This window comes from Erpetoichthys calabaricus, chromosome 17 (assembly GCF_900747795.2).
Source record: "Erpetoichthys calabaricus chromosome 17, fErpCal1.3, whole genome shotgun sequence".
In the NCBI taxonomy this organism is placed as follows: Eukaryota; Metazoa; Chordata; class Cladistia; order Polypteriformes; family Polypteridae; genus Erpetoichthys; species Erpetoichthys calabaricus.
In genome coordinates this window covers 9,120,993-9,136,299 of record NC_041410.2, presented here as the reverse complement: position 1 = coordinate 9,136,299, position 15,307 = coordinate 9,120,993, and the positions used below count along the sequence as shown (strand labels likewise).

At 37.6% G+C, this 15,307-nt stretch overlaps 1 protein-coding gene across 3 annotated transcripts in view; it reads right to left on the bottom strand.

The window, feature by feature from the left end:
- The window catches only part of wizb (WIZ zinc finger b), a 104,476-nt gene that overhangs the window by 42,771 nt on the left and 46,398 nt on the right, over window positions 1-15,307 (bottom strand). For 2 of the 3 annotated variants that reach the window (XM_028823706.2, XM_028823707.2), the window contains exon 6: window positions 7,033-7,371. The exons of the other annotated variant lie outside the window; for it this stretch is intronic. In XM_028823706.2, coding sequence (XP_028679539.1) covers window positions 7,033-7,371 — 339 coding nt within the window. The remainder of the gene's footprint in view (window positions 1-7,032; window positions 7,372-15,307) is intronic. 3 annotated transcript variants of the gene reach the window in all.

The following is a 15,307-nucleotide window of genomic DNA, read 5'->3' as shown; positions in this document are numbered from 1 at the left end:
TGTATCATGAAACGCCGCCTAAATCAATTTGACTGTATTTAGCTGGATTTGAGCAGACAGTATGTCTCTGAACACCTCAGAATTCATTCGGCTGCTTCTGTCCTGTGTCACATCATCAATAAACACTAGTGTCCCAGTGCCACTGGCAGCCATGCACGCCCAAGCCATCACACTGCCTCCCTCCACCGTGTTTTACAGATGATGTGCTATGCTTTGGATAATGAGCTGTTCCACGCCTTCTCCATACTTTTTTCTTGCCATCATTCTGGTAGAGGTTGATCTTAGTTTCATCTGTCCAAAGAATGTTTTTCCAGAACTGTGCTGGCTTTTTTAGATGTTCTTTAGCAAAGTCCAATCTAGCCTTTCTATTCTTGAGGCTTATGAGTGGCTTGTACCTTGCAGTGCACCCTCTGTATTTACTTTCATGCAGTCTTCTCTTTATGATAGACTTGGATATCGATACGCCTACCCCCTGGAGAGTGTTGTTCACTTGGTTGGCTGTTGTGAAGGGGTTTCTCTTCACCATGGAAATGATTCTGCGATCATCCACCTCTGTCTTCCATGGATGTCCAGGTCTTTTTGCATTGCTGAGTTCACCAGTGCTTGCTTTCTTTCTCAGAATGTACCAAACTGTAGATTTTGCCACTCGTAATATTGTATCAATTTCTCGGATGGGTTTTTTCTGTTTTCGCAGCTTAAGGATGGCTTCTATCACCTGCATGGAGAGCTCCTTTGACCGCATGTTGTCTGTTCACAGCAAAATCTTCCACATGCAAGCACCACACCTCAAATCAACTCCAGGCCTTTTATCTGCATAAATGATAATGACATAACGACGGACTTGCTCACACCTGCCCATGAAATAGCCTTTGAGTCAATTGTCCAATTACTTTTGAGCCCCTGAAATGAAGAAATTGTGTTAAAAAATGCTTTAGTTGCCTCACATTTCTATGCAATCGTTTTGTTCACCCCACTGAATTAAAGCTGAAAGTCTGCACTTCAACTGCATCTGAGTTGTTTCATTTAAAATTCATTGTGGTAATGTACAGAACCAAAATTAGAAAAAAGTTGTCTCTGTCCAAATATTTATGGACCTAACTGTAATTTTTCATTGTTGTGTATCATGTGGGTGGCACGGTGGCGCAGTGGTAGCACTGCTGCCTCGCAGTAAGGAGACCTGGGTTTGCTTCCTGGGTCCTCCCTGCGTGGAGTTTGCATGTTCTCCCCGTGTCTGCGTGGGTTTCCTCCCACAGTCCAAAGACAGGCAGGTTAGGTGCATTAGCAATCCTACATTGTCCCTAGTGTGTGCGTCCTGCAGTGAGCTGGTGCCCTGCCCGGGTTTGTTTCCTGCCTTGCGCCCTGTGTTGGCTGGGATTGGCTCCAGCAGACCCCTGTGACCCTGTAGTTAGGATATAGCGGGTTGGATAATGGATGGATGGATGTGTATCATGTTAAAGAGACACTTTTACTAATATGTTTAGTAATATGCAGCCTGTTAATTGCTGCTTATACTGGACACCTAAACTAAAATATTGCAGAAAATCTATGCATGAAATGAAATAGGAGTTTGCGTGAGATTTGGATTGGTATACAGTGGATGTTACAATAAAATATACAGTAACTTTATTGCATTTTAGGCTGTTTAATTTCACTCTTCTGAAATGATTTACATATCTTTTTGGAGTTCCTGCTGTTCAAGTTATTTTTTTGTTTAGATAAACTGAGGAAAACTATATACTGGGAGTCTGAAGAGAATTTTTTTGTTTTTGCTTATGCTCTTTGCCATGCTGTAATTGACTCAAGTTGCTACGTTTCACCCTTTTCTGCTATTGTGCTTTCTTATTGGACAATGGTATTTAATGGTGATTATTTATATAAATGTAATGAATTATTATTATTATTATTATTTGCCCCACTTGAAGTCCACTAAAAACTCTTTGTTTTCTAGAAATTTATTTGCAGATAACTTGGGCTGCAATCATTTTGAACTTGAACTTTAGTTTTTGACTACAATTTTTGTTGAACTCCTTTATTACTCTTCTTTGATATATTTTGTGTTCTGACTTTTTTTGTCTACACTTGAAAACGATGGTATTTTCATATCCTGTTAGAATTTTTGCCTGATCCATACATCTTAGCTGATTCAATATTGTTTCTGTATCCTCCAATCACTCATCATATAACCTCAGATTTCCCTTTAATTGATTCCACTAACACCACATATTCTTTCACACAGGCACAAGTCCTCAATGTCAGTTTAATCCAAGAAGCTCATTCAGAACAAAAACTGGTAGCTGCAAGGTAGGGAACCTCTGGCTTGCATGAGTTACATCAGCTCATAGTGGTCATACACTAATATCAAACCTTTTTTTTCCTACACCTCAAGTGATGTTAAACTTTTTTCTTATGTTTATCTGACTACAAATTGCATGTGGCCTTGAATGTTTGCTTACATTCGATCTTAGTGTCAGCTTTTGTGTTTTTCCAGTTACATGACATGAAATATGTACGAATTCTTCCTGTAACATCTGAAACAATGTAGCCTAGCCATAGTGTCCAGTTTTGTCAACGGCAAAAGCAGCATGGGCAATATTTGAATATTTCACCTAACTTAACAAACTTACTCTTTATATGACACACACTTCACTTCAACTTCTTTCAAGATTTTCTGAATTAGGTATATCTTGTCACTGGCCAGAAATAAAATGGTATGTTTCACTTAAATTGGTTTGCATTTGTTGTCTTATTTTGAATGCTTTCATTAATTGATTCTTTCTTAAATGGAAAGCCAGTATGAGACTGCGGCTAGCTTGATCATTGATGACGTTCCATAAAGGTCCATGCAGACCAGTTAAGCGTGTTTAATAAACCACATTTGAAATGAGAATACAAAGAAAGAACACTAAATTGCTCAAAAACAAGTGTTTCTAACAAAAGTCATTCTTTTTTCAACAAAGTTTGCACATGTCTTTAAAGGTGAGGTGACATCATTCAAGATGGCTGCCATGATATAACCAAGTGTGTTCATTACATGCCCAGCAACTGGTAGCACCAGAGTAACTAAGCAATCCAAAATGTAGACGATCATAACAATACTGTAATGAAGGTAAAAATATAAACAAAACACAATGAATCATCATAATCTGCTCAAACCTCAAACAGAGACAAAGTGAAATGTAATGAAATTGTATTTCCTCTCCTGATCAAATCAACAGAACTAGTACCCAGAAAGACATCTCAATTGGTATGCATCATAGTGGTTGTGGAGGTGGACTTGGAACATGGCAGCTGGTGAAAATCCTTTTTTCCTACTCATTGTGAGAGGTAAAGAACTCATTTGCCCTACCTTGTCTTCTAAAGGTTGGACTGTACTTTTCACAGTTTATATAAAGTACTTCAGGACTGTGTTTTCCAGGTAAGACATTAGCATATAACAAATAGAATAGTAAATTATAAGGCCGCCAATTCAGTCCTTACCTTATTAGCTGACTGTAAGACAAGGTACTTCAATGGTCTGTGATCCGGACAGTATGAAAGTGATGGAAAACAACTTCTGAATAGTTATAGACTTTAAGGTTCAGTAGGGGTATCAAGAGTTGGGAATCCTATAATTCGATTGAAAATCGATTCTTAAATAAATACAAACATTGGGGCAGCATTTTTTTTTCTTTTTTTGTATATAAGAACATAAAAAATTTGATAAATGAAATTAGACCATTCAGTCCATTAAGCTCATTTATTTAGCTGTTCCAGCAAATGTAGTACATTATGTGCTAAGTGATAGATAAATTTGTATTTCTAGTCTACTGCAATATGAAGCATCATTAGCAGTTAAGCTAAATGTTCTTGATGAAGGTCAGTGGCTGTCTGACTGAAACACTGACACATAAAGCAGAGAATAGTGTATTTTGTGTATGCAGTTTTTTAATTTGAAAATTTGATTGATAATGTTCTGTAATAATGTGACTAATGTGGCTCCGAGACAAATGGTTATATTTCTTAGTACAAAATTATAACAGCCGCACAGATAAAACAGGTAGCAGCACTTGGAATAATATTTTGATTATATCTTATTGTAAATAAATTAATCAAAAATAACAAAAATGTTCAATAGATAGAACTGGTAGAAGTATTTTCTATATCTAATTAACGAAACACATTACACATTTATAATCAAGGATATTCATGTAGAGAACATCTGTCTTCAATGTGTGATGTGGCAGCTACAGCAGCTTTTGTTTCTCCTCCAGGGCATGATTATGAATTGTGCTGCCGTGGAAGAATCCAGTGATTCACCAAATCCTTCCCAACTGCCATAACATCGAGGGCAGCTGCTGAGCTTGCTGAGGAGGTAGGTTAAGTGCAAAACACCTGACGTGTCTAAAGTTGCCCAACTGTGCAGGCGCTGGCAATGCTAACAGCATTATCAGTAACAGTAATCAGATCAGTAGTGTTTTTGTCATGAAAATTGTGGTGGAGCCCTACCATAATTTTTCTTTTTGTATACAGGTATCTCTAATGTTTACCCTAACTTACCTATCTAATAATATCTGTTCCACACTTGCTGATGACTTTGGAGACATGCAAGTTCATGGATTCTAGACTTCTACTTTTCTTACTAATCTGCAAAGTTCAGGTTGCTCAGGTGCACACACACACTTGAGGGTAAACAGAGAACACTGAAGGGGCAATAGAGTTAGCCCCATTATCCAGAAACAGGCTGGCAACACTCATCACAAAAACAATTTCAAATACTACAAAAAAACAATAAGAAATGACATTTAAGTATATGATGTAAAACTGAAAAATACATTCTTTACGAAGACAAAGCTGAGAGTTGTTATAAACATTTTAGCAATAAATTACTGAGAGAATCGTATTGCTATTTTGCAGAACATCTTGTGGCGCTGTGTCCCAATGGTCTTTAATGCATATATGCCACTGAATCAGGTTGGTACTTTTATTACCATGTCCAGAGCCTCCTGTGTTTTTTTTCCTGGATTTCTGCCATGGTAGTTCTTCCCTTAAATCTTAATTTTGATTTTTGTACCAAAATGAAGGCACAGGAAACAAGATGCAGTGAATATGGGGGGTTCGAAGCAACAACCACATTCTTTTTTGGTCAAAAACTCTGACTGACAACGCATTGTGTGCAGGTGCTTTGTCGTTGTGCAAAATCCAGATATGGATGCACCACTTTTCCTGTAGACACCTCAGCAGTTCAGTGTAATGTCTCTGACCAACAGTCTGTCCACAGTGAACAAACTCTTTATGAACAAGTCTATCAAAGCTGAAAATTGTGATAATCATTGTCTTTTCAAAATCTACCACTATGGGTGGTAGGAGAAATAAAAAATGGCTGAAGTCATGTGCACGATTGTAGAATGAACACTAGAAACACACATTCAATCGACTTTCCACAATGCCACTTGGCAGACTGATTAAGTAGACTATAGGCATATGATACTTAGCGGCATATTTGCTAATTTACCATATTCCCGTGCAATTGTCCAATTCTGGGAATTTTTGAATCCCCCTCCTATTGCCTCCAAACAATTTGTTTATCTTAACTCAGCATTTGTTTTTCTCTTGCTGAAAGAAACACTTCACAGCCACCTGATTATTTCCAGCTCACTTCTTTCCAACACTTTTTCATGCTTCATTATCAACATTTCAAACTCATACAGTATAAAACTACTCTAACTGCTTACCTAAACTTTCTCTTCTAAGATCAAAAATAATCTTTTAAAAGTCAGAACATCTTCCAAGTAAATCACACCCTTTTGTCAGGATTAAGCCTGGGGGGATCTGCTTCTATGTTTTCACTGAAATTTTCCCCAAGACCTCCCCATCTTTGCCTGTTGATGTGCAATAATAATCATGCCGCAGTCACAGGAGGAGAAGTGCAAGACAAGTAATGAGGGTTTGACCATAATGAAGTTGTGAAATAAATGCAAATGGGTAGCAGGTAACACTTCTGTAAAACACCAGTTGAGTCACAGATGGTTAGTAGACTCTTAAGACAGATACAAAGTCAAGTCTCTATATTTTAACAGCATACGTGACTGTGTTTGTATGCCCCATTGAATTAGTAGGACCCCATCCACACTACAGTAAACTCCTATCTTGAAACACTACATGTTTGTTATTAGTAGATTTCTGTTATTGCTTTCTTATTGATTTCTTATAGGTGTGGAGGTTAGGAAACACTGATGGAATCTGATATAATGTTTTCAAATTCCTTTGATGTTTAAGGGTACTGAAATGATTATAGGAATAAAATGGACAAGTCATATTTTTTGTTGTTAGCAGATTTTGTATTTACAGTTTGCAAAAAATCTGCAGAAGTGCTAGATTTGATAGCTGTCAGCAAAAGTTGAAATTTTGTATAATGCATTTTTACCGTTTCACTATTTTACTAAGCATTAGAATATGCCTGCATGCTGCATTCATTTGCTATAGGAAACATAGAGATACAAGCTTTCTAGTGGGAAATTTCACAGGACTACTTTTCCAAGAGGTAGCTTACGTTTGTATTATTCAAATGATATTTTTTTCATCCCTATCTGGAGTAATGACATAATACTGACTCGTCACTTTATTTCAATATATAAAAAACAATCTCAGCTAGAAATGACATCTGGCAGTCAACGGAATACCTGCTTAATGTATTTCCTTTGCTTTTCACTTTCACATTAATAGAACTAACCTATAATTACCTTTTATGAGGTCAAGCAGTATATCAACAGTGACCTTACATTTACCCCATACTTTTAAATGGAAATGAGTGTAAACTGAACAAAGTGGGAAGGTGTGACAACACAAATAGTAATTCTAAAAAAATCCCATAGCTCATGAGCACAGCATTAGTTCCATTATGTAATTAATAATTCTGGGAGGTGTAGTATTCTGACTAAATAGCAATCTGAGCAATACTCGCTACTTTCAAAATCTTCTGTCACTAAAGAAGAACAAATAAAGGGTTTCAAAGTCCTCACTAAAATCTAAAAAATATTAAGGAAATGTACCCACCATCACAAAATAGCAGTTCGAGATCTTCTCTCCAGGAGGTTTGGAAATGGTGAACAGGTGAGCAAGAGATATTTGCTCCAGATCCTAGTGTTGCTGGCTCATCTCCTTGCAGGCTAGATGGTGAGGATGCTCCTGGGCCTCGAGGAAAGACCAGGTCTGGCCGGTTGGAAAAGAGCTCCCTCAGAATGTTTATGGGCGACACTGTCACCTCCCAGTTAGTGATTCCAAAGTCACGCAGATGTGCTCTGGCATGGCTGGAGAGTCCTGCTCTAGTATCGAACCCAGCACTGCAAAACTCACAGCGCATGAGGCTGAATGTGTCGGGGTCAAAGTTGGCCACTGCAAGGAAGCATCATAATTAAAGTAAAATTAATCACATAGCTTTCTTACTCAATAAGCTTGTTGTTGCTCAGTACCCACAGGTCTAAGAAATAAAAATCTGTGCTAAAAATGTAAGTATTAATTGCAGTTGGCTCACATGTCAGTCATAATTATGGCACTCTTTATTATTTTGTGTGCTAAGTGTAGCATGTATTTTAGTGGATCAGGTATGAACTTTTTGGATTGGTCATTACCTTTTTCACATCTCTAACTTGGTTTCACATATTCTGTATCAAACTTAATTTGGTCAGACATCACCCAAAATTACTTTTCAGGTGTGAAATTATTTTAGCACATTGTTAAAAATCACTATTTGGGATTCAGTTTCTTAGTTTGCTTATTATGCATCACTTGAATTGTTCAGAGGATGTTAGCTAATTTATAATTACAGACTGCATTTAATGTGTAATATGCTTATCTCTGCTTGGTTTCAGTAAATTCAAGTTACTATCTTTTCTCAGTTACATTTCCACTTAGCCAATGTTTTTTTTTTATCAAAAGCAAGTTAAAAATCAGGAGTGCACAATATGTCTATGTATCATACTGTATTCATCATCAAATCCTTCCATGTGAAGCTTGTAAACCATGTAGACTAATTTAGACCATCTGTGTTAGGTAGAATGCCCAGTGGGGGCTGAGTGGTCTTTTGGCCTTGGAACCCTTGCAGATTTTGTTTTTTTTTCTCCAGCCTAACTGGAATTTTTTTTGTCTTTTCTGACCTCCTATCCATCAAACCTCACCTTTTTCTATGCTACATACTGTATAATATTAATGCCTAATCTTGTTTGTCTGTGTTTTATATATTAACTCATTTTTATTTCATCTTGTAAAGAACTTTGAGCTACGTTTTGTGTATGAAAATGTGCTATATAAATAAAATATTGTTGTTGTTATAGAATTAGCACCTGGTCCACAACGGATTATTGCCTTGCAGCCAGTGTTGCTGGAAGAAGCTAAGTTTCTCATGACACTAAAGTAGATTCAATACATTTGAAAATGACAAATTCTATAATGCAGTTATCACCCTAGATGACCCTTTCAATGTAACGTCCAGGTTAATACTACCAACTACTATAGGAATGAATGTTGGTTGAACATTTATTCATACACTCACCATTACTGCTGCATCTTGGGATGGACAGCTCTCCTAATCTGTACCTTTAAAATGGCTTTGTGTTTCTAGGTCATCTATGTTGTGAGTCAGTGACTGATTTGTATACCATCAAATAAGTGACGTGTTGTAGGCGGCTGCATAATTTGCCCATGCCACAGGCCAATACCAGGGGCATGCACTCTCACCACAATAGACAGCTTAGGCAGTCATATTAATCACCAGTGTCATGGGTGGTTACAACATTTATGCACCACTGCCATGCAGAGGACCCCCAGACAATCACCTCTATTGCCTATGTGACAGCTAAGGCCTGATGTGAATGTGGATAATTTAAGTGACTCTGTCAGGATTGTCATTACCTGGGCCTGAACTCGTAAGCTTGTGATTTAAAGCACAACCTTCTAGCTATAAGGAGGACAAATTGCCTACTCAGTCAAGTCTTACTTGTATTACTTTCATGTCAATCATTGTTGCTTAGACTATGTAATTTACTTTTTGGTTGATTACTGAAAAATTTTCATTTTCTGTATTTGATTTATTTTTTACTATCTTATATGTATACTTTTCCAGAATTTTCCAATGTAAAATTAATCAGAAAACAAAAAATACCTGATATGGGTTGAAAAACAGTTTCTACATTTTAACACTTATGAGTATTCTACTAAGCTGAGCTTTCTCACTCAGTCCTGGAGGTTGCCTACTGCTGCTGGTTTATTGCAAAGAATTTATTGTCAGTAGGCCAATTCCTGTAATTAATTCAGAACTTGATTTAATTAGTTGCTTCATTCCTGTTCTCATACTGTTCAGTTCAAAAAGACACTATACAAAATATTGCCACCCCATGAACGCATTCAAATTTGATTGCTTCCTAAATGTTATTTTTTGTTGGGTGGAATAGTAGAAGAATGTCACTGATAACACTTTCTGGAATATTACAATGTAACATCTCTTAAAAGAAAATGATTGTTCCAAGTACTTAATGTGTGTAGAAAACCTCAAAATGTAATGTTATACCCCAATACAGGGGTGACAAACTCCGGGCCCCTGGGGGGGGGGGCTGCAAGTTTTCATTTCAACCCTTTTCCTAACCAGTGACCAGTTTTCACTGCTAATTAATTTCTTTTCCCTTCATTTTAATAGCCTTGTTTTTAAGGATTCAGAACTCTGAATTTATTCCTTTCTTCATTAAATGACAGCCAAACAGAAATGAGATGTGAAACGAGCCAACAGATGACCAGTGTAGCAGGTGGCCGGGTGTGGTCATCAGCCGCCTGCCTATTTAAGGGGCCGCCTCCCTTCAATCAAGGCTGGAGCTGGGTGTGGAGGTGGACGAGGTCGGAGAGGAGGCAGCGAGGAGAGGCCTGGAGTGTGTGAGAAAAAAGACAGAGAGACGGCTGTGGAAGAAGCCGGGACTTTGGGAGACTGTGGGGGTTTGGTGGCGGTGCACTTAGGAACTGTACATAATAGAGTAAATAAACGTGTGGTGATGGCTTTAAATGTGTCCGCCTGTCTGTGTCCGGGCCGCACTATTTCACACCAGCTAAACTGGGATTTCAAACTCCAACCAATCTCTTAATGAGAAGCCATTTCTTGCCGTTAAATAAACCTGTTATTTAATTCCATGGCTTGTTGTTGCTCACATTCTGCCAAAGCAGACATTTCTAAAACTGGTGATTTTTCTGTTTTTTCCAAGAACACCATCAAAATGTTTTGGTGACCTGAAAGGTCAATCTTACCGAGACCATCACCTTACTTTATTTTCAGATATTGTGTGATGGGCACAGGTGGTGACTTGTTTCGTGTCTCATTATTGATTGGCTGCCAATTAAAAAAAGAGACAACTAAGGGGCCTGAGTCAAGTCAATTAAAACTAAGGCAAAGGAAGTTAATTAGCAGCAAAAACTGGTCCCTAATGAAGAAGATGGCTAGAATGAAAGCCTGCAGCCACTGTGGCCCTCCAGAACTGAAGTTTGACACCTGTGCCCTAATATATACAGTCATGTGAAAACCAATGTACAACCCCGTAAAATGTTTTTTTTCTTTTCTAACAAATGTGTACAGTCCAAGATTTGATCTTCATTTAAACAGTACCTACAGATTAAGGTGATATAATATAAGAAATATTATTCCACATTTACATTTTGTACTCTACTGTATAATTTTAAATAAACATAAACTCAAATTTTGCTTGTGGGGAAAAAGTAAGTCCACACCTATAATTATCACTACCTAAAATTGGAAGCAGGTGCAAATGATTAGAATATCATTAGAGAGAATATTATCTGATGCTGTCTTACTTAAAGCTCAGACATTTAGTTTGATTTGCTCTTTGTTGTTGAAGTGTAGGTTATCACCATGCCAAGATCAAAACAGCTCCTTGAAGCACTCAGAGAGAATGTTCTAGATGCTTATGAGACTGGGAATGGATTCAAAAGATCTGCAAACAACGGGAAATCAACCATTCCACTGTCCAGAAGATCATCTACTGTACAGGTGGAGAAGATTTCAAGCAAGTGCCAGCTTGTCCAAGCCAGGCCATTCCAGCAAGTTCAACTCAAGAGCAGAAAACAAGATGCTGAAAGAAGTCCTGATGTCAAAGTACATGAGTCCACTATTAGAAAGAGGCTGCACAAATGAGATCTACAAGGGAGGTATGCTGAATACCTTTGCTGTTCAGAAAGAACATCAGGGCAAGGCTAAAGTTCGCCCATTAGCATCTACTGGAGGTGAAGACCTGGACTTATAGGACAATGTGCTCTGGGCAGACAAGGCAAAGAGAGAGATATATTGGGAACAGTACCAAAAGACATGTTTGGCAAAAAAACAAAGGCAGCATTTGAGCAGAAGAACCGGTTACCAGCTATAAAGCACAGGAATGGAAATGTTATTGTTTAAGACTGCTTTCTTGCATAAGGGTATGGGCAGCTCACCGACACTGAATCCACTATGAATTCTTCATTGTACCAGAGGGTGCTTGAGGATAAAGTGAGACCATCTGTCAGATAAGTGAAGCTCAACCGCAAGTGGACCTTGAAACATGACACCAGTTAATCCACCAAGGAATGGCTGAAAAGAAAGAAATGGAGGGTTCTGGCTTGGTCAAGTCTAAGCCCAGATCTGAATTCCATCGAGATGCTGTAGGGGGATTTGAAATGGGTTCATCTTTGTGAATGATTTCCTATAGTTTTGACTAATTTCACAGATTATTCACATTAATACTAATACTGAATAATAATTATTACAGTAATTTAAAACAGGCAAAATGTAATGTTGACCCAATGGATTCTTACTCACTTCATTGCTTTTAAATTTGGCTCCCTATGCTTGGAAGGATGGTAATCTTTCAAGTATGGCAGGCTTGTCCTTTTTTATAGGATCCCCTGCAGTTAGCCCTGAAGTGGCTCATTTGAATGCTGAAATGCCAGTTCATACTGTTGGTGACTCACCCTTAGGCTGATGCAACTCACAGCCCCGTTACAGTATTAAATATGCAATTTAAGACTGTAAAGCGTATGCAGACCAGTTCAATGATTAAGCAGACATCTAACCTTGGAGTATTTTTGTTCGGCATCTGGTGCTGTTAAATATAGTTAGGATTCATGACAAGCACATAAACGATGCTGCTGAAATTGCTTGTAATGGTGATGCACTATTCTTGTAAAACAACGGAAAAAAATGGAGATATATATATATATAAATGTATATATTTGTATGTGTGTGTGTATGTATATGTGTGTGTATATATATATATATATATATATATAAATGTATATATATATATATATATATATATATATATATATATATATATATATATATATGTATATAAATGTATATATATGTATGTATCGAAAATCCACATTAACCCAGTGTCAAAATTAGGATAGAAAATAACATAAAGATCAAAACTACTGTAAGGGAAACAGTACTAAAATAAAGTAAAACTATGAGCCTGCACCCGAAAAAAAATAAAGAAACAAGGGGGTTCAGTGTAAAGAGAGTCACTGAGACGCTGAGTATGAAGACCACCTATGAAGGACTTTGTGGAATAGCGGGTCCACAGTTTAGCAGTTAGTGGCCATTTTTAAATAATCGCACCCAAAGAAGGTGCAGGTGTGTGAATATGTTTCGCTCCGCAGTTAACTGTGGAATTGGCTGTCTGCATTGCATACATGTGCAGAGTTGGGCGGCTCAGTCACATCAGTGATGCCACGAAGGGAAGGGGCTCCTAGAATCCATATCCAATTAGGCTGTATAGAATAAAGGAGCCCGCATGGGATAGGAGGGGAAAAAACACAAAGAAGACTGAGGTTAAAGAGAGGAGAGAGAGAGAGAAGTAGACAGAAAGACGGGAGAGTGCTGGTGTGAGTGAGAGAGAGGAAGCGGAAGCCATGCAGAGAGGCATCAGGGGAGCGTGTGGTCATTGCTCAGAGACTGTTGAAGTGAATCACTCTGGTTGAGCTGTTGAGGGAGACAATGATGCGGTACCGAATGGTGCGACTTATCCCGTGAAGGCAGTGGGAGTTTTGAAGCTCAGATGAGAAGCCCTACTGGAGCCATGGACAGTAGGGACTCGCACCTGGGGATGATGGTCGGATGTGCCTGTTGGTTTGAAGTCTCTCCAGGCTTGACGATCCTAATAGGATAAGCCAAGAAGACATCCATTTTTAAATGGAAGCACTGGAGACTTGATTTTAAAGGACAGATTCCTGCCTGAGAGATTTTAACCTCATTTTAATGGATTATTTATTTGTTTATTTTTAACCTCCACTTTTGCTCTGATTTTAGGATTATTTATTTGTTATTATTATCTTTATTATTATTATTTATTATTTATTTTTTGAGCAGTGAACTTTGTTTTGAACACTGCTTTTCTGGATTTTAATAAAAGCACCGATCCACTTTTGTACCTACCATTTGCTATTTGTGTTGTGTCCTCATTGGCCGAGCTCATTCCTGGGTATGTTGTCAGCTATAGTAGGTTCAAGAAGTTCCCGGGATGCAACCAGTAGCATGGAGCCAACCTGCACTGTCACAGACTTGTGTAGCTTGTCAAACATTGCTAGTATGGGAAAGACCAAGCATTGCTAGCATGTGAAAATATTTAATGATCTAATAGGGTTCTTGAGAGCTGGATGGCAGTATTGAGTCAGGGTCAGTAGTGTTTTAAAAAAGTTTGTACCACGCAACCACCTATGGAGGAATATTTCAGACAAAATTAAATGAATAAATACAATAATAAATGAAAGTCTTGTTAAGTATGACAATGAATATACAGTATTTAAAAAATTATTTCAGTGACACTGCATGTACCATGAAATGAAGCTTGAAATTAAAGCTATCAGCTTCACCCGTCAGAGATGACACGGTGGGTTCTAGTGAGAGCCGTGTTTTGAATGGTGAATCGTTGGGCAAGTGTGTATAAATCTTTGGTCATCAAGGGCTAAATTTATAGGTAGACACCACACATCAGAAGCAGGCTGCTAAAATGAATTCAGGGCTTCTTGAATTAAAGTAGCTGCTTTGTGCAATAATTATAGCCAATGTTTTCTTGCGCTTGTATCTGCTATGGATGTGTGCAGTCAGAACTTTTAATAATATGCGCTGCTTGCCTTGGGAATCCCATGGCTCATTATTATGTGCAAAGCTGCAACTGAGAGTATTCCCTCTACTAGTGATTCACCAATCAAAACACAGTGCTCACTACAGCCCACACTCTCGACCTTAACTGGTGAAAATTGTTAAGTATCTGTGCAAATTTAGGTGTATTTTATGTATTATTATTTTTATTAATTTTCAGTTAATTTTTCATGTCTATGTGTTATTTTTGTTGATTTTATTTGTGATTTTTATAATTGTTATTTATGGGTGGAGCTCTCAGGAGGCGGAGTCACCCTGACAGCACCACTACTGAGCCCTTTGTTCTGGCTATTTAAATCAGCTGAGTAGGCTCAGGAGTCGGTAATTATTTGTTTGTTGGAGTTTAAGTATTGTGTTTTCTTTGTTAAATTTTATGGATTTTTGATTATTTAATGCATTTGTTTGAAAGATTCTGATTTTTCAATACCATATTAGGACATGTTTGCTGTGGATTGACTTTTGTGCCTCTTTTTGCTCTTTGTATTTTTACTATTTTTCTTAATAAATCATTCATAAAGATTATTTGTTTGCCCCTTTACTACAAGCAGAAGGTTTATAGTACTGCCTCCCCTTGTGGGGATTTTTTTTTTTTGGTGGTATTTATAGTTGTTTTGCCAGCTCTCCATTTTTGGTGCTGCTCCAGCTGAAGCCTGAGATGGTAGCAGGATTAGAGTGAGGCTCTGCAGGACAGTCCAGTGAAGATTCTGGACTATTTGAGTAACAGCGTTTGGAGGAAACTCTAATTCATGACAAAAATGACAGTTTTAATTTCATGCCATATTTCATGTTGCATGTGGTGTCACTAAAATAAATAAATGAAGAAATAATTCAATGATACATAGAGATAACCAGCAAAAGACATTTCATGACACATTTAATACATTGTATTACTATTTATTTATTGTCACATTTCACAATAAATGTATTTGTTTATTCATTTTATTTTGTTTGAAATATTCATCCATAACCGCCTACTTCTCCTAAATGGTAGAGCCAGCCCTGCTGCTACTTATTAAGTACATTGGTATTCTTCTCTTTTTAATTTTCTGGTTTAAAATTTTTATGTTTCTGGTATCATGACAATTCTCTAGTCTACAATTTTATTTAGGCTTACTTACTACAAAGGTGGAACCCAAAGGG